This window comes from Pelodiscus sinensis, chromosome 5 (genome assembly GCF_052426305.1).
Source record: "Pelodiscus sinensis isolate ZL-2025 chromosome 5, ASM5242630v1, whole genome shotgun sequence".
Taxonomy (NCBI): Eukaryota; Metazoa; Chordata; order Testudines; family Trionychidae; genus Pelodiscus; species Pelodiscus sinensis.
Window position 1 is genome coordinate 107,651,605 of NC_143056.1, and position 20,445 is coordinate 107,672,049.

Here is a 20,445-nt window from a genome sequence, read left to right on the forward strand (position 1 = left end):
GATCCCTGTATGAGAAGAACCTGGGGCACTTTCTTTAGGCATGGATTGCGAACAGATCTACTAGGGGAGTGTCCCATCTGTGGAAGAGGGGATCTATCACCTCCCTCTCGAGTGACCATTCATGAGCCGAAAACGTCCAACTGAGCCAGTCCGCCAGGGTGTTGCATGACCCCGGCAGGTAAGTGGCCTGCAAAATGAACCGTCGCCCTGTCACAAGGAGTACAAGGCACCCCTCACCCTATCTCTTTGACCTTTGGAGTCATTTTTCAGAGACGCCATCTCTGTCTGTCCATATAATTCAAAAAGTTTCTTCACCCCCTCCTCTTACCCACCTGCCATGTGCTCTTATTATTCCAACAAATGTTTTGCAAACTATCACGAGTACTTATTGCATAAGGTACACACTTATGAAGAACATCCTATCTTGTCCTGAGGCACCGTCCAACTTCTTTTATATCTTCCAAATGCACACTCCACTGTCACTGTGCAGCACATAAGGGTATAGGCAAACAGTTATTTTTCCTGTCCACGTATCCAGTAAAAGGCTTGATAAGCTAGGGAAACAGAGTGTATACTGGTCTCCCAGAATAACTCCATTAATGTCCAGAGTAGTGCGGGGAGCTACAACTCTGTTGCTTGCTTCAGAAAACAGGCAAGAGTTTTGAACAACTCCTGGCATCATGGATCTTTCCAGGTTACAGCTTACTAGTATATGTGAACCTGATCAGCCAGGCCATGGTGAAAAATCCTTCCCTGTTCATAAAGTCTCATACCTGGTGTGGAGAGTAAAGAATTAGACACGTGAGTCCCATCACTAACTCCTACACAGTTCAGGATCCCTGTTCATGCAAAGCTGTCAGTAACCTCCCTTGTACTGCACCACTTTGTGACCCAGCACAGCAGAACCCCCTGAATGGCATTACAGACTTTTTAGGACTGACAGTTGATCTACCAATACTAAACTGATTAGCTGCGGAAAGAGGTCAGCCAGTGTGGCAAGCTTCCAGGTGGTGATGGCCACAAATCTCTAACTTAGAAGAACCTACTATCAAGGTGCACAGCTTAGTGGAAGACTGTACTCCAAGTAGTTACTGGTGTTCATACTGGAAAGGCATATTGAGTGGGGTCCACAGGTATCTATCCTGGGTCCAGTTATATTCAGTATTTTTCATAAATGATTTGGATAGTGGCATAGCCCCCCCCCCCACAGAGAGAGAGAGAGTTTATGAATGGTACCAAAATGGGAGGTTTCAAACACTTTGATGAATAAGGTTAGAATTCAGAATACAGTTATCTTGCCAAGATGGAAACATGGTTTGATATAATTAGGATGTAATTCAATAAGGACAGATGCAAGTTATTACACTTAAGAAGGAATAATCAGATACAAAATGGAAAATGATTGCCTACAAAGGCGTACTGCAGAAAAAGATCTGGCAGTTGTATTGGATCACAAACTAGATGAGTCAATATAATACTGTAGCCCCAGAGAGAGAGAGAGGTGTATATGTATTAGGAGCCTAGTAATTACTCTATTCAGTACTGATAGGCTTCAACTGGAATACCGTGTCTACTTCTAGGCCCCATGCTTCAGGAAAGATGGAGAGCGCCCAGAAGAGAGCAACAAAATTCAAGGTCCAACTAAGGATGACCTATGAAGAAAATTTGAAAAAAATCATGTTTGTTTAGTCTGAAGAAGATGGGGGAGGGAGAGAGGAATAGAGGGGATACATGATAGCAGTTTTCAAGTACGTGTAAAGTTTTTCTGAAGAGGAGGGTGATAAATTGTTCTCCTTACCCATTGTGGAGAAGACAAGAAATAATGGGGTCAAGTTACAGTAAGGGGGATTTAGGTTGGATGTTGGAAAAAGCTTCCTAACTGTCAGGTTGGCTAAGCACTGGAACAAATGACCTAGGGAGATTGTGGAATCTCTATCATTGGATGTTTGGGTTGGACAAACACCCGTTTGTTCTCTGAGCATGCTGTGGATTGGATCCTTTATTCTCTGAGCATGCTGTGGATTGGACTAAATGACATATCAAGGTCCCTACAAGTCTTACATCTCTGTGATTCTCTATGCTGAGGGGAACTCATTTTGGTGTTCTGCTGCTGCAGCTCCAAGGTAAGTTCTGTGCTCCTTTCCTCAACCCCACCTGTAATTACTGCTCTCTCCTGCCAGACACTGCGAGGCAGCAATCACTGAATAAAACTGTTTTAGGTAATGGCCTGTAGAAGGGACCAGTTCCTCCTCTTGTAGCCATATTCCTATCGCATCCAAATTTATCTGTCTGCACGATGACTAAGACATGTGTTGTGCTCTCCTTATTAATGACTGCATGATGATGGAGCTCAGCAGCTTGTGAAAATACAGATGCATTATGAAAACTTAAACAACAAATGATCCTGCGGCACCTTAAAGGCTAACAAAAGATGTAGATGGTATCATGAGCTTTCGTGGGCACAGCCCCCTTCTTCAGGAAGTCAAGAGAGGAATCCTGTGAGTTCCAAATGCCACATCCCCAAATCCTTAGAGGTTGTAGTATGCATCTCTGCTCAAGCAAATGTTGAGTCCAAACACGGAGCTGATGGCAGAATCATTGCATCATGAGAGATCTGCCCAGAATGCTGTGCGCTTGATTTGAAAAAGTGCAGAGCCATGTGGATGGTCTGAGTAGCAAGGAGACTATCTGCAAGCTGGCAGTACACAGCAGTGGGGATGCTGTTTGATAGTTACACTTTTGCACACAAGGAAAACATCTTATTTAACATCCCCATATAGACAGACCTCTTAAAGGAAAATGAATTCATTGATCAATAACATCACTGAAGTTGAGAGTGCTTGCTTTTTTTAAAATACAAAACATCACCCTTGTATATATTGATAATCATTGCCTCAGTTCATCTTTGTGAGAAGATATATTTTTATTCATATGATCAGTAAATTAGCTCAAGGAAAAAATAATCCGTAAATGCTGGAAAAAGGTTTGTCCACCAACCGCTGTTTTAGATGAAGCCTTAATATTTTAAGGCTTCATCTAAAATGGTGGTGGACAAACCTTTTTTAAAAAAGTGACAAGGTTTTGAGATATTCTTTTGAATTGCATAGAGCTCATCAAGTCTGGAAAAGGTGAAACAGATTTTTAGCTTAGTTAATACATTCTAAGAGACCAAGATGAAGTGGTCCATTGATACGTTTGCAGTCATAGGACAAAAAAGGGAGATTTATGGATAGAGTTCGCTGTAATAAACTATAAATCCAGTGTTTTTATTAAGGCCATGATTTTTAATGGCTAGCAAAGTTATGAATTTAAGCTCATAGGCTCATCTTTTGAGGGTATTAGTGCAAGCTTTCTTTAAAGACCAGGTCTGAGAGGTTAGATATGGAGTGACCGTTCTGTGAAGTGTTCATGCAGAGTGGACATGGTGGGCTGTTGTGTCTTGCTTTTTTCTGTGTGAGTTAGAGATTGTAGTGATTGTATGTCTGACCCCACCCTGGGGTGTGTTTGTGGAGGGTGAGGTTGTAGACTTTCTCTTTAAGTTGTTTGGAGAAAGATTTGATAACATCCATACATTCCTAAATGAATTGTGATGAGGGACAATGTTCCCTCTAATCTCTTCCATCCATGTGAGGAATATTTTTTCTATATTCACCAGGCATGAGCAAATGTGCACCACCACTAGAAACAGAAACTTAGCTGTGAGCATTCTGCTAATCAGCTGGGCGGCATTTGAATCTCTATTGAGTGGCCTTGCAGCTTTCAGGGAACACTGATGTGGCGTGAGTGGTTGACTTTTTACAGTAGTTGGTAAAAGTTGGCTGGGCTTGATGTATTCATAGTGGTTGAGAATTATGGTGACATCCCCTTTGTCTGCTGCTTGAATGTTACCTGGTAGTTGAATATCAGAGATTATATGTCTGTCTGCTGGTAGTGGAAAAATTGTGGTGAGAGTGATGCTTAAAGATTTCAAGTCAATTTTTTTTCTGAAGCAATCCATGTAGTAATCAAGGTTTCACCTGCTGTGGCGTGTCCAGTCAGATAATAATTTTTTTCTTTTGCCTGTTGATGTGGGCATTGTAGTTGTGGATGGCATTGTCATGATTGTGAAATAACCTTTTGAAGCAGAATTCTTCTAGTTCTCCCCATTTTAGTATGATGACATGATCTGTGGAGGGACAGAAGTCAGTCTCTTGGAGAGTACAGATAATTTGGCTTGCGTTAGGGGTACTTCTGATACACTGATGATGGAATGTCATGTAGAGCCATGGTTTGTCTTGGGAGATCAAGTTCTGTGGTTTGGGGAGGAGTTGTAGTTCCACTTACAAGCATCTATATCAGTAAAGAAAAGGAAGTTTGTTTTTTGTCACTGCACATCAGTGAGTAAAATATCTAGTCACATATACACCGTACACCAGTATTTCCCAAAGAAATGTTACTCTCGGCAGCATTTTCCAAAGTATGGGCTATGTTCTACTGACAGGGAGCATGATGGGCTTGCTGAGGCTGTGGACAGATTTCTTAGTTGTTCTTCAGTCTTTTTTAAGGTCTCTAATTGTTGTGGTTGTTTATAAGACGAAAATGGATAGCTGATGCAAAGGTGTTTGTTGAGACCCTGAAACAATAGATCTGAGGTCTGCCTCTTCTGTGTCCATGAATGTTAACTTAAATGCTAGTTGCATTTTAATGTCACCACTAATTATTTCAGTGCTCATTTATGTTTGTAAGAAAGGAAAGGAAATGTCAAGTTATAGGAAGCTAAGGATGCATTTAAAAATATAGTTCTTAAACCATGGTCAAATCTTTAACACCACATGAGGAGGTTGTAGGATGGAGAGGGTAATGACTTCATTTATCTCAAGAAGGGGTACGCTTTTTCAAAAATTTGGGAATGTTGCTTTATGTTGAGTGTTTTTTCAGTCATTGTTGCTGAAGTAGTGAAGCTCCCCAGTGTAAATGTGTTTCACTGGCATAATGATTGAGGTGTGCCAGCACAATTTAACAAAGTTTTGAAGTAAGAACAAGCTACATCAGTGCCAATCACGTCTTTCTCCTTTTTTTAATTCGGTGCAGTGCATCGATGCTAGGGGTGTGTCGCACTGGTGTGCAACCAACAAAACACCCCCTCTCCTCTCCTCAAAAAAGTTTGAGTGTAGCAAGGCCTTAGAGAACATTCCAGAATTGTTTGTTTGGTACTGTGAGCTTGGTTGGTATTCAGTTTGGTTATCATGAATTTACTTCTCTTAGTGTGTGGAAACTTTTTATTAGAAAATGGAAAAGGTGGTGGAAAGTCCTGCAAATGTCAAATACTTCCCTTCCCCACAAATGTTATTTTTAATGTATCTGGTTGGGTGAATTAATAAGCAGCATGCCACTTATGCAGAAGAAAGAGTACCACATACATATTCATGAATCACTACACATTTAATGACGAATATTTCAGAGATTTCCTCCCCCGACTCCATTTTTAGACCAACGTTAATCTGGCTTAATCTCTTCCTGTTCATCCTTCTTTTGGCATAATTTATAAACAGTATTAATTAACAGGTAAATGGGTATTTGGTTACATGCAAGACCTACAAATATGTTAGTCCACTAAACAGTAAATTAAGTAAAAACAATACAAAAGTAATACTTTCAGGTTAGGGCTTCTCCGCAATATATTTTCTGTCTGTCAGGCTATGGGAAAGCAGAATGAAGTGTGGAAGATGTACTAGCAGGGCTGATTTAAACATCCTCTTAATTAAATTCAGAGATCAAAAGGGAGCGATGTAAAAATAGTATGGAACAGACGTAGACTGGAGTTTCTGTTCTTTGGCAGCTCTGTGTGGATTACTGTTACAGGAATAATGTATCCGTTTCCAGACAAAAAATATTTAAGATGTGTGAAAAAGGATCAGTTATTTACAGGATGGAAAGAAATGCACATAAATATTGCATTTGTTAAACAAGTTACACCAAATTCAGCCTTTCATGAGTGTGTGCAAGCTCCAGTGAAGTCATTGAAGATGTATTTCCTGACTTTAAGGTGAAATTCAATTGTTTGAAAAACATACATTTTTGGAAAGTGTGAAAAAGGTGTTATTAGGGTTGCAGAACAATGTTAAATTACACAGCCAGTACAATTTAATAAAGCCGAGAGCATGTGGCTTCAATTACTTTAAGAACTGTACCACAGTTAAGTAGCTAGGAATAGCTTGACTTTCCAGGATGAAAGATGACTGCCTCCTGCGATATGTGGCTGCTAGGTAATAAAAATGTTAACTATGGAGATTCTGGTGTCTCTCCAAAATTAGAATAATTGGGAAGGATAATACAAATTTGAAACCTTCTGTAATAGATAGGAACCCCATTTAATTAACCAGCAGGACTTTTTTATAGACTCATTATTTTTCATATTAGGAAATTAATGTTTTTAAGTTGAGACTTGTTCTTTCAGATGAACATTTCCTCTTTACAACCGCTGGACTATTCAGTATTTATCTGCATGGCTGCTTTTTAAAAATTTCCTTTAAAATGAAAAACATTAAATGCAGAATAAAGGAGTCTGCCCCCCCCCCCCCCTCCAATTTCTCTCCCTTCCCATTTTTGTCACTACTTTTGTCACTTTCCTTTGCTGTCAGGCTTTGATTAAGGTAAGGATCTGCAAGTAACTTTGTGCGTGCAGGCAGACAGACAGATTCCACTACTCAGGGGTAAGTTGCTGTATTAGGATCTAAGGTAGTAAAACAATGGGTTATGTTTCCCTTTGGAACTATAGAATTCATAATTAAATCATCAACTTTCTTTCATATACATAACTAGTTTTATAGTGGATGAATTGGGCTTTGTCCATGAGAGCTCGTGGTATTATATATTTTTGTTGGTCTCTAAGGTGCCACAGGACTACTCATATCTAGTTTTGATTGGAAATCACACTGGTCTTTAAGTAGCATTTATATTCTGCTGTCTGGCCATTGTGTAGGGCTAAGAAGGATGGAATTGCAGCCGTAACTTTGAATTTATGGATACGTCAGAGTCCTTAAAAAAGATCCTTACTCTCTCTCTCGTTTTGCTAATTCCTCTCTTAACAGACTTGACATGCAGTGTAGCACATTTTAAAACTATAACGATAGGCTGTGTATTCAGATGCATTTCAAAATATATATTTACTAGATTTTGTAAGCAGGCTGAGAAGAGGAAAAAAAACAAAACTCTTTTGAGTTTTGGAGGGAGATAACTATTTTTTCCTCTTCATCCATTTAAAAAAAAAAAAAGCAGCTTCTAGGTAAAACTAGCTTCTGGCTGAGGTGCCTTGAGGAAAACTATTCATATATTTTTAGCTTTTGACTGGAAGTGGGAATTTGTTTAAGGCTTGAAAGCTTGTCCATGCAATCTTTGCCATCGCAGTTTATAGAGCAAGAGGTTTAGACAGGTCAGCTAAACCATCTGACTTTCAGGTGCTTATCTGCATTGAACCACTGGACCCTTTGAGATTCTTTCATTGCTAATATCTATGGATTGTGTAAGAGCACTGTAAAAAGTATTTGCTGTGGCACAAATTTGTAGTATGAATGCTTAATAACTGTCTAGTAAAAAATCCTTTTGGAATAGTTGTAGACAGCAGTATATATGATTTAAGTTCTTTTAAAAAAATCTCTCGAGCTTTAACATTAAACTTTAAACTTCTGGCAAAAACTAGAGCTATATAATAATTGGTTGCAAATTCAAATGAAGTTGTTTCTGATTTCTTACCCAATTATTTGTTGAACATCTCTGTCGTGCTTGTTGCTATGCAAAATGGATTGCAGCAGTTTTAATAAACACATTAGAAAACCAAATTTGTTTGAGATACCAGGTACATTGGGTTTGATTCTGGTGCTAGTGACTATAGTGAGGTGATAGACCCTTAGCAAGTGGGAATTCTATTGGAAATTCTTCTATCTTATTCCACAATAAAACTGTCAGTGCTGCAAATGGTGCCCTGTCACCCTGGTTTCAGTGGTAGAGGGTGACTAAGAAGAATGCCAGATAAGGATGTTAAATACAAGTCAACTGAATAGTTGATTAACCTCATGAATTCTTATCTGTTAGTCGACTATTCTGTAGTTCCCGGGCATGGAGCCGGCAGCAATGCCAGGCACCAAGTGAGAGCTAGTCCGTGAGGAGAGTTAGTTTACAAACAAGCTCCCGTCGCGGACTGGCTGCCTGTTGCCCAGTGCTGTTGCCTCTGATACAGTGGCAGCAGCGTGGAGTGGCTGCAGTCCTGTCCAGAGGTTGATGTGAACTGGCACAAGCTGGAACTGAGCCACTCTGCCTGCCTGGCTCCTAATACACTTTAAATGCAGAGCCATAGCAGGAGTAGGTCCCAGACCTAGCGCAAGGGCAGGTCTTCTGAGTCGGGCTTCTCGCCAGCCTGCTAAAAATTTACTGGCAGGGGAGAGGGCAGGAGGACATGTGTGCAGTCTATTGCATTAACCTATACGCTTTTGCTTATTGGTTAATTGAATATACTATTACATCTCTGATGCCAGGACACACTTTTCCCATTACCGTATAACTTTGTGTGACCAGCTTCTTTGTTTTAAGTCCTCTTGTATTCAACTGTTAAACTTGTATCTGCAGCCTACACTGAGGTGCAGAAGAAACTACACTGGCACAAGACCATGATGTCCAACCAGTTCTGAAGTGAACTAGCCAACTCAACTGGCCAAATAGCCACATTGTTCAAGCCAACTAGCCACCCTCAACCGGTCAGTTAGCCATATGTGGCTAGTGTGTTGGACATCACAAGCATAAGAGATTATATAGTTTAGTGATTCGCCGACTGAGGTTCATGAGCTACTTGCAGCTCCTAAATGTGTTTCCTGTGGCTCTGTGCCTAATATGCTATTAAATCACTGTGATTTATTAACCAATCTAAGTTACTAACGAAACAGGATGCTTTTACTATGTTGTTAATCAATTGTAGAATACTGGATCATTCATTCTGCTGTGAGTTATGTATAATCTATTTGACTCCGAAGTCAATTCTGTAGTATCCCATCAATTTATTGGCTTGAGTGTAAGTCCATTTTTCACAAACATCTTTCTTTCTTGTTTGACTTTTAGATTACCAGAGATTGATGACTGTGGCAGAGACCATCACAGCACTAATGTTTCCATTCCAGTGGCAGCATGTATATGTTCCCATCCTGCCAGCCTCTCTTCTTCATTTCCTAGATGCCCCTGTCCCTTATTTGATGGGCTTGCACTCCAATGGATTGGATGACAGGTCTAAGCTGGAACTGCCTCAAGAGGTGAGAGAAGCTTGGTTAGATTGCTGTGTATTTTACATGGCTACTAGGTTATTGTGGGAGAAGTGAAGGAGAAACTGAGTGAACAGTGAAAACTCTGATAGGGAATGCCAAGTGGAAATGTACTGAGCATTCCTATTTACATTGGCTTGACGGATTTCATTGGGGATATTAGATAAAATCCATTCCAATGAACAAGAGAAATAGAACTCACTACTTTTGAGAACCTTCTGCTGTAGTAAATTCAATCTTGTAATTTATATGATATATGTATTAATGCAGTTAAGGTACTTGAAGGAAAAAACACATTTTAACCTACCGAGAAATCAATATTTATTTGTTGGTAGTTGACAATTGTGCATTGACACGATGCAAGGGATGGGCAATAATTTTTTGAGGGGCCACTCCAAGAATTTGGAAAGTGGTCAAGAGCCTTCCATGATATTAATGGAGAAGATGCAGGGTCTGGGACGGAGATTGGGTGCAGAAGGGAGCATAGGGTAAGAGACTGGGATGCAGACAGAGGTGTGGGGTCTGGGAGAGAGGTGGGGGAAGGAGGTGGTTGTGACCTGGGGCAGAGGACTGGGGTCCAGAGGCAGCATGTTTTGTGTTGTGGGGGAGGAGCAGAGGGTTGGGAAGGACAGGAGGGGCTGGGGTGCCATAGAGTACATTTCTCAGGCAGGCTTTCTACCTGTCCCGCCCCTGAACAGGCTACAAGGGCCATGGGTGTGTGTGTGTGTGTGTGTGTGTGTGTGTGTGTGTGTGTGTGTGTGTGTGTGTGTGTGTAGGTGGGTATGTGTACACTGCATTCCTCTTTCGAGAGAGGAATGCAAATGCAGCCGAGCAAAATTGCAAATGAAGTGTGGATTTGAATTTCCCATGCTTCATTTGCATAATTGCAAACAGGAGCTATTTCAAAATACCCTATTTTGAAAAAAGAAACTCTGTCTAGATGCGGTTATTTCAAAAGAAAACCATTCTTTTGAAATTACCCTTAAACCTCAAAGAAGGGTTTTCTTTTGAAATAACCGTCTATACAGCGTTTCTTTTTTCAAAATAGCACCTGGATGAGATTATGCAAATGAAGCATGGGAAATTCAAATCTGCCCCTCATTTGCAATTTTGCTCAGCTGCATTTGCATTCCTCTCTCGAAAGAGGAATGCAGTGTAGCCATATCCTATGTGTGTGAATAGCTGCATGCTTGGGGAGGTCGGGGAGAGGGGAGTGGTGCTTCACGTGCTGTCTGTGCTTCAGACAGCTCCCATTGACCAGAAACTGGCCAATGGGATTGTGCTGGGGGCAGGAGCAGCTCATGAAGCCTTTCCCCTGCGTCCCCAGACTTGCAGCTGTTGAAAGACAAACAGCCCAGCAGCCGCTTTTCTGAGCAGCATGTGGGGGGTGGGGGAGAGCGCAGGCAAGGAGGTTGCCTGAGGCTCCCCACTGCATCTGCAGTCTGGGTCCAGTGAGTTGGTGGGCCCAATGCAGCCTGCGGGCCATATTTTGCCAAACCTTGCACTACGCAGACATCAAACAAACAGGTAATTCCTATCCTAAGTAATTGACAAACTTAAATACCGATTTTGGGTAGCATAAATGGCTGTATTACATTTATTTTGTCCCACCACCAGCTAATAAGCTCCACAGAAAAGGGTTGCTTGGCTGGCTGGCTGGTTGTGGAGATCAGGGTGTGCAGTGGCAGGATGGCCTTATGCGCTGCCTGACTCAGCATAGAGGAATGCTACGCAAGCCTGTACCTGTCAGCCTGAGGCTCCTTAACCAAACAGGAACAGAGCTTCACTCCATCATTATCATCATCATCATCAACTATGGGCTCAACGCCCGTTGGTGTCCGATGCCTCCCTCATTATTTTCTTCCATCTTTCCCTGTCTAGTGCGGAGTGGCTTAGTTTCTGAAGACTAGCTCTGCAGCAATCTACTGTATCATATACCCATTCTCTGTGGGGTTTGCCTTTCATATTCGGGCCATCCATTGTGCCGAATACCAGGGTCTTAACTTTTCGCTTGTCGTTCATTCTGCAGATATGCCCAAATAGCTGTAACTTCTGTTGTATAACCTTCTGCAGTAGGTTCTCTTTTGGCTGTATCTTCCTATATAATTGCTTCTGCATCCATCCTATTCTCAGGATTTTTCTGTAACAACTCCTCTCGAACGCCAGTATCCTTCTTTTCGAATCTTTCGTTATCACCCATGTCTCACATCCGTACAACATGCTGCTAAATACACATGTTTTCAAGACGCTCAGCTTCGTTCCTAAGCTTAATCGCTTTTCTCTTCCAGATCTTATCCATCGCCTTCAAACTCGCTCTTGCTTTCACTATTCTAGTTGCTATTTCCTTCTTATAGTCTAGATCATATGTCATGTTGCTCCCCAAATATGTGAACTTCTCTACGTTCTCTAGTTCTATCCCATCGACACTGATCTTCCTTCCTATTTCCTTATCTGCAAAAACCATTGTCTTCATGTTATCGATATTCATACTCAGTCCATACTGCTTCCCTTTCTCATTTAGCACCTGCACCATTCTTGCTAACTTCTCTTCATCTTCCTCGATGATAACTATATCATCCGCAAACCTCAAGTTGTTAATGCTCATCCCGAGCACTGATATTCCTTCTATCTCTTCCTTCATCTTGTCCATCGCTCTCTCTAGGTGTGTGATGAAGATATTGGCTCTCCTTGTCTCATACCTCTACTCGTTGTACACCAACTTCCCAACTCTCTGCATGTTCTCACTGCTGCCTCTGTATTATCATTGATATCCTTCAACAGCTGTATGCACTCTCTGCGACTCCAACACCACCCAAGTCATTTTCTGATCTATACTGTCAAATGCCTTCTGAAAATCGACAAAGCAATTGTAGATGTTCTTGTTCTTTTGCCAAGCTTTCTGCGCTATCAATCTCAGTGCCAATATCTGTTGCATGGTACTTCTATCTTTCCTGAATCCCACTTGCTCATCCTCTAGATGTTCTTCTATCTGCAATCTCAATCTGTCCGTCAGAATCATCATCATCACTTTGCCTAGATGACTCATTAAGGCAGTCGTTCTGTAGTTCTTGCACTCCGACATGCTTCCTTTCTTGTGCAGTGTCACTAGTACTGATCTTGTCCATTCCTTAGGTGCCTTCTTTTCTTTCCATGCTATATTACATAGTTGATATATTTCCTGAATCATACTTTCTCTGCCGTATTTGATCATCTCTTCTGTGATCTGGCAGGCTTGAACTTAACATACCGTGAGTACTGTCCCATGCTGTTCCACTCCAAATCCTCAAGGGGATCGCCACTTCTGAGTGGTGAGAGAGCACTAGACTGGCAGACGCCTGCTCCTGCTTGAGAGCTAGGTTGCACATTGGATGACTTTATAAACAATTATTAGTGCCATATAATTCAGTCTCAAAAGTACTGGGAGTTTTGAAGCCTAAAACTACATGCAAGGAGGTGTCCATAAAGTGTTTGATTATCCCATCCTCCTATCATATGACTAATATATAGAAGCAATCTGGAAGCGTGAACTTACTGGCATGCGAGTAGATGGGTGCTTTCAGAATAGATTCCTATGAAGTGCAGCTTGGACAGTATGATCCAACTGCTGTTAAAACCAGTTGAAATGCTAGTGTAGGTAGGACAAATCCTTCCTCAGAGCTGGTTGAGTAGGGAATACGATCATATGGGGAAAAACTAGTTAGGGAGTCTTAATGATGTCCATAAATTCTTCACCTTTTTCTCTGTTCATGTATTTGGCTCTTTTTATGTTTTCATTTTAACTTTGTTTTTTCAACATAAAAGAGAAACCAGGATTTGGGCAGAAAAATACATGCTTTTCATTATTACAGAAATATAGTTTGCATAGAAATCTTCCTAAAAAGGTCTCTTGATATTTGTGTGGCGATTTATTCTGTAAACCTCCACTTTTGTCACCCTGCCAATCTTTTTGTTGTTTTTATTCAAATCCCTATGTCAACTAGTATTTGTTATAATAGTTGATATGCAGTTTGTCATTGGAACTGAAAAATATAATCTTTCCCTGCCAATACTGTCACATTCTTCTTAATAAGCATTAAGGGCTTTGTGTTTTTTCTAATTAAACTAAGCCTCCATTGATCAGAATATTTTTTTTCTCCTTGTTTATATACCAACATAATTAATGATACAGGCAGGAACATGCAGAACTTTGAGAATGGTCAATTACTTCTGCTAGCAGATATTGTTCCTGTTTTTCATGGACCAATTAATATAGCTAATGTTTTTTTTTTTTCCTTTTAGTTTTTTTAGTTGCTAGCTGGAGTGAAATAAATGTATGGGTATGCACGTGCCTGCATGTGTTATGTTTGTAATGTATATTATTTATTAGTATCTGGACTTTTCTTTATACAGTAATATAAAAGTGAATGGTTCATAACACATGAAAAAAATATAGTCCCTCCCCAATAGAGAGAAGAGCTTGTCTTTTGAAATCTGGAGAAAATAACACAACTTCACATAAATAATTTTTATTTTCATATTTTGAATCTCAACTATTTGACAAGTGAATAGCTTTTTGGAGGGCTTTCTCAATATTCCTAAAAGGCCTAAATTGGAATATATTCATTTATCTGCTCAAAGTAATCCCAGGAACATTTACATTTGGGAAGTTTTGTTACAAAGAACTGCAGAATTAAAGTTGGGGTTTTTATAGCAGCTTGTAGATAGAACAGAATCTTCTGAGGAAAAGGTACTGTTGAAAGCGGTGTTCCAGTATAATTAAACCAGAGTTTGGTATAGCCAGGACTAAAACCTGGCTTGGCTTATCTGAGGCTTGCACAAGAAACCAAAACATTTAAAGAGGGAGACTGTAGCAAAGAGGTGTAAAATCCCAATCAGTCAGTTGACCGGCTAGATGTTAGGTTAATCTCATGTTTCATTGCTTAACTGACTTAGCGGGATTCTAGGCGGGGAACCGCTCCAGTCCAGCAGGAGCAGTCCCCAACCCATGGGCCTCCTGGCCCCTGACGGCACAGGGGATGGGCTGCTGGGTCTGCTACTACCTGCACAGAGTGGCAGGCTGCTAGCTCGGGGGGGAACCAATTAACTGTTACCAGGTAAGCATCACCCACTAAGGATGTTGCTCACCAGTTAACAAGTTCCACTCATTCACATCCCTACAGTAGCACTCGTACACCCAATGAATTTACAGTATTTCATTCTGAGAAGTCCCACTGTGGAGTTCAGATTCAGCCTTATCATTTGCCTCTACTACTTGGCTGGTTAGTTAATATTTTCTTAGCAGACAAGAAGTTATGCCTCATCAGATGACTAGGACAAGTAAGTGTGATCTCCACATTCCAAAAATATATTTCCAAATAAAGAAAAGCCGCAGTCGCTCCCAAAGTACAGCAGGTTTCCTCACCTCTTTTCCTATGTATCAGACAGACAGTCGTGAACATTTATAGGGTTTTTGATATGCAGGATCTGTCTGGGTGTTTGGCTACCTTTACAGCTGTATTTACTGCTCTGTCTGCAATCAAAATGGTCTCAGGTTTAAAAGAGGGAATAGATTTTGTTTTTTGAAGGTCAGATAGGAGGGGAGCTCAGGTGCCAAAATACTTCAGCCTTTTTGCTACTTCCCTGCTCCATGTTCTCCATCTCTTTCTCTTACACCCGGTGAGCCATAAGTTGGAGCCTCTTATTTTGTTCTCTGACAGTTTCCTTTTATTTTTGAAAAGTTTTTTTTTCATCTGTCCTACCTTGTGGTTTTATTTCCAAGGTTGTAACATCTGGGCTTTCTCCTAGTCAGGGAGCTGGGGCAATGTGTGGTGGGGCCTGACTCTGCACTCCAGAAGGGACAGGGCCTCAGGCAGAAGGGGCATGTCCGAGAGCAGTCAGCCCTTAGTGCTGCCCAGACTGCTGTGTACCCCCCAAACCCTCAGAGCCATGTGGAGCAGGGCTCCAGGGGCAATTCAGAGGGGCTTGGGGCTCCAGCGTCCCCTACTGCAGTACCAGCAGCAGTGGCCAGGAGCCAGTCTCTGGGGAATCTGCCCACTTTGTCCCCTCTTTCTTCCCTCCTTCCCCCACATTGATAGGCCTGCTTCTAGAAATTGATCTGAAATATTTTCTGAAGTTACTTTAAATACTATTGAGAGTGTTCTACATCACAGCTACGTCTAGACTGGCATGATTTTCCGGAAATACTTTTAACGGAAAAGTTTTCCATTAAAAGCATTTTCGCAACAGAGCATGTAGATTGGCACGAATGCTTTTCTGCAAAAGCACTTTTTGCCGAAAAGTGTCCGTGACAATCTAGATGCACTTTTGCGCAAAAAAGCCCCGATCGCCATTTTCGTGATCGGGGCTTTTTTGCGGAAAACAAATCTGAGCTGTCTACCCTGGCCCTTTTGCACAAAAGTTTTGCGCAAAAGGACTTTTGCCCGAACAGGAGCAGCATAGTATTTCCGCAAGAACACTGACGATCTTACGTGAGATCGTCAGTGCTTTTGTGGAAATTCAAGCGGCCAGTGTAGACAGCTGGCAAGTTTTTCTGGAAAAGTGGCTGATTTTCCAGAAAAACTGGCCAGTCTAGACACAGCCCACATGTTTTTTTTATGTACCAGATCTGGTGCTCCCCTCTGGTGATTGCATACTTTAGGTCTTAGCATCCATCTTAGGGTTGCAAACTTTCTAATTGTGCAAATCCTTTGTGCCTCCCACGCCCCTGCCTTACCCCTTCTCTGAGAGTGCATCCTCTACTCTCTCTCCCCTGCCCTAACTCACTTTCACTAGGCTGGGGCAAGCAGTTGGGGATACGAGGGAGAAAGGCTCCAGGGTGAGGTTGAGAACTGAGGGGCTCGCTGTGTAGGAGGTGGCTGTGGGCAGGAGATTGGGGTGCAAGAGGGATCTCAGGACTTGGGTAGCAGGGATGTGGTGAATGAGGGGGGTCTCAAAACTGGGGTACAGGAGTGTCAGCCGATGGTCAGGGCAGTGTGTGTGTTACACCCGAGTCTTCAACTGCTGGGACATAAGGCCCCGTTGCAGTGGGCGGTCTAGGAGAGACTGATGGGCGCCCCGAGGAGTTTAACGTCTCTGTCTGGTAGGATGGGGATCCCTTTGCGGAGGGCAGCCAACAGGCTGACAGACACCCCAGAGTTTATAGGAAGAGCTTATTACATCTCAGATTTTAACTGCTAGGATACAGGATCCCTTCGCAGCAGGCAGCCTAGGGAAGACTGAGAGATGCCCCTATGGATCTATCCTGTGGAAGCAACACGATCCAAACATCCCAGCTCTTCCTATATCTGTCCCTTATGACCGGCTGAAGTTCTTTTAAATTAGCTTGGTTCTGTTACAGCAACTGAAGGAGTCAGGTTAAAACTTGAACAGTTACAGGTTTATTAAAGAAGCTTATAAATCATATGGTTACAATGGCTATTGCTCTATTTCTTAACTGCTAGCAAATATAGATCTTAAAAATGGTTACAAAGAAAATAAAGATAGAAAATAGAAATAATGGTACCAAGTGACAGCTTAATCTTTAAAGAGCTATGTGTCTATGTGTACACTTAAGATAAAGGACACATACAGGTACAATTTTTACCCCCTCCTTTGCCTCTCGACTCCAGTGTGTCAGGCCAGGGCCGGTCCCTCAATTCCTAGGAAAGACGATTACGAGGTGGGCGTCCCCTTGGAACCTCGGGAGGTCAAACACCTAACCCGACCAGCAGATAGATGGTAGATTGACACTCAGAGTAAGTGTGCTGCTGGACCCATCTTTATACCCATTAGTGCCCGTATCCTCTTTCTTATCTAAGATGCCAGATTGTGTTGGTCCGTCTTTGTGACACCAGTTCTTACAAGGGAGTTTCAACTTAATTTACACTTGCAAGAGAGATAACTAAATTGTGAGTACTGGACATTTTTTTACTGGGCGGGAGATTCCTCCCCCCTACAGTGTGTGTTCCTATCAATATAGGTTTCAGTGAAGGGCACTCCTTGGCAGCCTCTTGGTCAGCAATTGGCGTATCTCTGTTTACAGCCATCCAGGGTCACAGCAGCCTGCATATCCGGGCCTTCTGTCAAGGATCTTACTGCTCTCTGTGCCCTGTATGCTTCAGGCAAGCAAAAATGGATGTTACAGGGGGCGTTCCTGTCTGGCTACAAGGAGTTTGGTGTAGGAGGGGTGTGACGGACCCATGGGGGTCTGCACTCCCAAAGGGGGGGAATCGCCCCCCCCCCGATGCAGAAAAGACGGGCCAGGGCCATGCCCGGCCACGGTAGCCCCGCTTGCCGGCTCAGTGGAGTCAGGGAGGAGCGGGAGTGTGACGCTGCCCGGCCGCATCGGGGGCGGGGCCATGCCACGCTGACACTCCCTGGCGTGAGGCCAGGAGAGTGGCAGAACCAGCGAATGCCGGACCACCCGGGGGACGGGACTATGGACCCGCAACCCGACAGCGCACGGCGGAGCGACGCCAAGGGGGCGGGGCACTGTCCCAGGGCGTCCGTCCCTGGGCCGCTTGAAAAGCGGACAGGTGAGTCGACTCAGGGAGGCCGGGGAAGGAACCTCTGACCCCCGCGCAGGAGGAAAGACTTCCCGCCAGAGGGCCGGAGGAGCAGCGCAGCGGCCCTTAGGGCACCAGCAGGACGGGGCCGAGGAGCCGGATGTGGTGAGTGCCCCGGTCGGTTCGCAGGGGTGGGGTCAGCGCTGGTTGGGGAGTGGAAGGAGCCCGGGGCAGTCTGCCTCTGGCAGCCGTGGACAGGTGAGTTTCGGGGATTGACCACACCTGTCTTGGAGGGAATGCGCTAATCCCTCCACTTAGGGTCCCGGGCTGGGACCCAATGGAGTGGGAGGGCCTGGGTCCCCCACTACCTGCCCCCCCCCCCCAGTTGTCGTTAAGTTGACCCGCCGCCCCTCCGGGGTTTCCGGACAGGTGCGCCCCTCCCCCCCCCCCAAGTTGGACCCTAGCAGTTGTTGCCCTTGTCGGCTGGGCATCAGGGGATAGGACCCCAGGACCGGTGTAGGGGGGTGAACCCTCCCTCCCAAACCTGTACCAGGGACAGGACCCTGAGACCCTTACCAGGGTCGTAAAGGTGGGTTTGCAGAACCCCGTTGCCGGGCAGCGACGGGTGATCGCACCCACGGACCCCTGCGAAGAGGTCAGACTCCGGGACTCACGACCCCGGATCCAGACGGTGGGTCCGCTGAACCCCCCTGCCCACCCGAGAGGGGGCACTCGCACCCAACAAACCCGTCACAAGGGGGTTCTGACTTGGAGCAGGGGGTTTGAAGTATTGGCTCTGGCTGGGCGTCACTGTCAAGGCTGTTCGCCACTCTGGCACTTCGAGTGCAGAAGGTGGGTGCATACAAGAGACCTTAAAAATACCCTGCCTCTGTCGGCTCTGCTTACAAACTCCCTGAGGTCACAGATTTCCTAACCTTGGGAGGTAGCTGCCGCCCCCCAAGTGAAAAAAAACAAACCTTGAATTCAGGAAGAAATCACTTGGGGACTTCTTCCAGAAGGGTACCCCAAGCTCTTTTTCCACGAGAGAGCTTGAAACAAACAACAACAAAAAATTGTAATCGCTGATAGCTAGGGTTGCCAGGTGTCTGATTTTGAACTGGGCAGTCCAGTATTTTAGTTTTCTGTTCAGGAAACAAATTGAGAAAATAAAAATGAGAAGATATAAATGTCCGGTATTTTCTAAATAAGATGTAATGTAGATTGTGATGTAATGTCAAGTGTGTCTGGTATTTTTGTTGAAACCCTCTGGCAACCCTACTGATAGCTGACCTCTCAGTCTAGGCATGCATACACAGACCTCCTGCTACCTTCCAGGACACAAGAATCAGAACCTTAAAAAAGATGGTTTTCTTAACAAAACAAAAAGATATACTTGGTAAAGCAAACTTGTTTGCTAGGTGTTATAAAGCAATCGAGAGGAACAGCTTAAAACACAGAGAATTGCATTACTGGGATTCAGCTTAGTTACAGTGTATGGGAGGGAGGGATATTGACTCACCATCGAGGAGTTTAACCAAAAAACAAAACAAACAAAATAACCTGATCGCATCTAAATGAACATTCCCTGTCACTTCCTTGTGGCGACTAAATAGACATTTTCCTGTCTACTTGTAGGAATGGTAGTTCTGGCTGGTTCAATTAATCTTGTTTCCCCAGTTTCTAGCTTAAAGCTCCTATAGAGAAAACAGCAGGCAGATGTATCTTTTCAATTCAAATTTCAACATCCTCTCCCATTGGCTCTCCTGGCTCCCTGCTAACACCCCCTAGGTTTAACCCTTTAGTCGCCGAATGCTGGCCAGCACTGCCCTATCCATCACAGCCCCTGATTATGATGCACCCGGGGTGAGCGCCCTGCTTGCCCTGCACTCCTTACAGCCCTGCATGTGTGAATAGAGAGGAGTTTTGCCCATTCGCCACTTCATTATTTTTTGCATTGCTCGGGGAAAAACAGATTTTTGACACAGTTTGTGGAATTAGAGGACTGAGGCTTTTATCTCAAACCATTTTATCGAGAGATAGACTTCCAATAAGAAATATGAAGTACTTAATTTAGACAAATAGAAGAGAAATGAGTTTTAAGAACTAGTTACTCATTAGTTTTCAAATGGATGACATGTAAGAACAGATTTTTGCTATTGTAAATGTAGCAGGAATGTTTACACTGAAGTATAAACTCTAGATTTCAGTTGTTCTTAATACTTTTGTGTCCTGGAACTAGGGACATAATAGTGTAGTCCAGCATTTCCCAGACTATGGGCCGTGGCCTGGTACCGGGCTGCAGGAAAAAAATACTGGGCCTCAGCCGGGAGGGGAGTGGGGCGGGCTGGGAGGAGGTATGTGTGTGGGGGAAACTGGCCGCCGGGAAGTAGGGTTGGGGGCAGTAGGGCTGTCCGATGGAGATGGGGGGGGGCAGGCAGTGGCGGAAGCCGGTCTGGCCCGGGGGCGGGGATGGGGGGAAGGCTGGAGAGCCAGCCTCCAGAAGCAGGGCTGGACGGGGGCAGCGGGGCTGGCCAGGGGAGATCGGGAGGAGAAGGGGGGAGAATAGGCCGGCTGGGAGGAGGTTGGGGGGAGCGGGGCTGGTCAGGGGAGATTGTGGGGGGACCAGCCGGCAGAAGCAGGGCTGGCTGGGGGAGATCGGGAGGAGAAGCAGGAGAGAA

General features: G+C 43.8%; 1 protein-coding gene across 7 annotated transcripts in view; it reads left to right on the plus strand.

Moving 5' to 3' along the window:
- DENND5A (DENN domain containing 5A) overlaps positions 1-20,445 on the plus strand; it is a 139,292-nt gene that overhangs the window by 56,449 nt on the left and 62,398 nt on the right. For all 7 annotated transcript variants that reach the window (XM_075927965.2, XM_075927961.2, XM_089778631.1 and 4 more), the window contains exon 5: positions 9,088-9,275. In XM_075927965.2, coding sequence (XP_075784080.2) covers positions 9,088-9,275 — 188 coding nt within the window. The remainder of the gene's footprint in view (positions 1-9,087; positions 9,276-20,445) is intronic.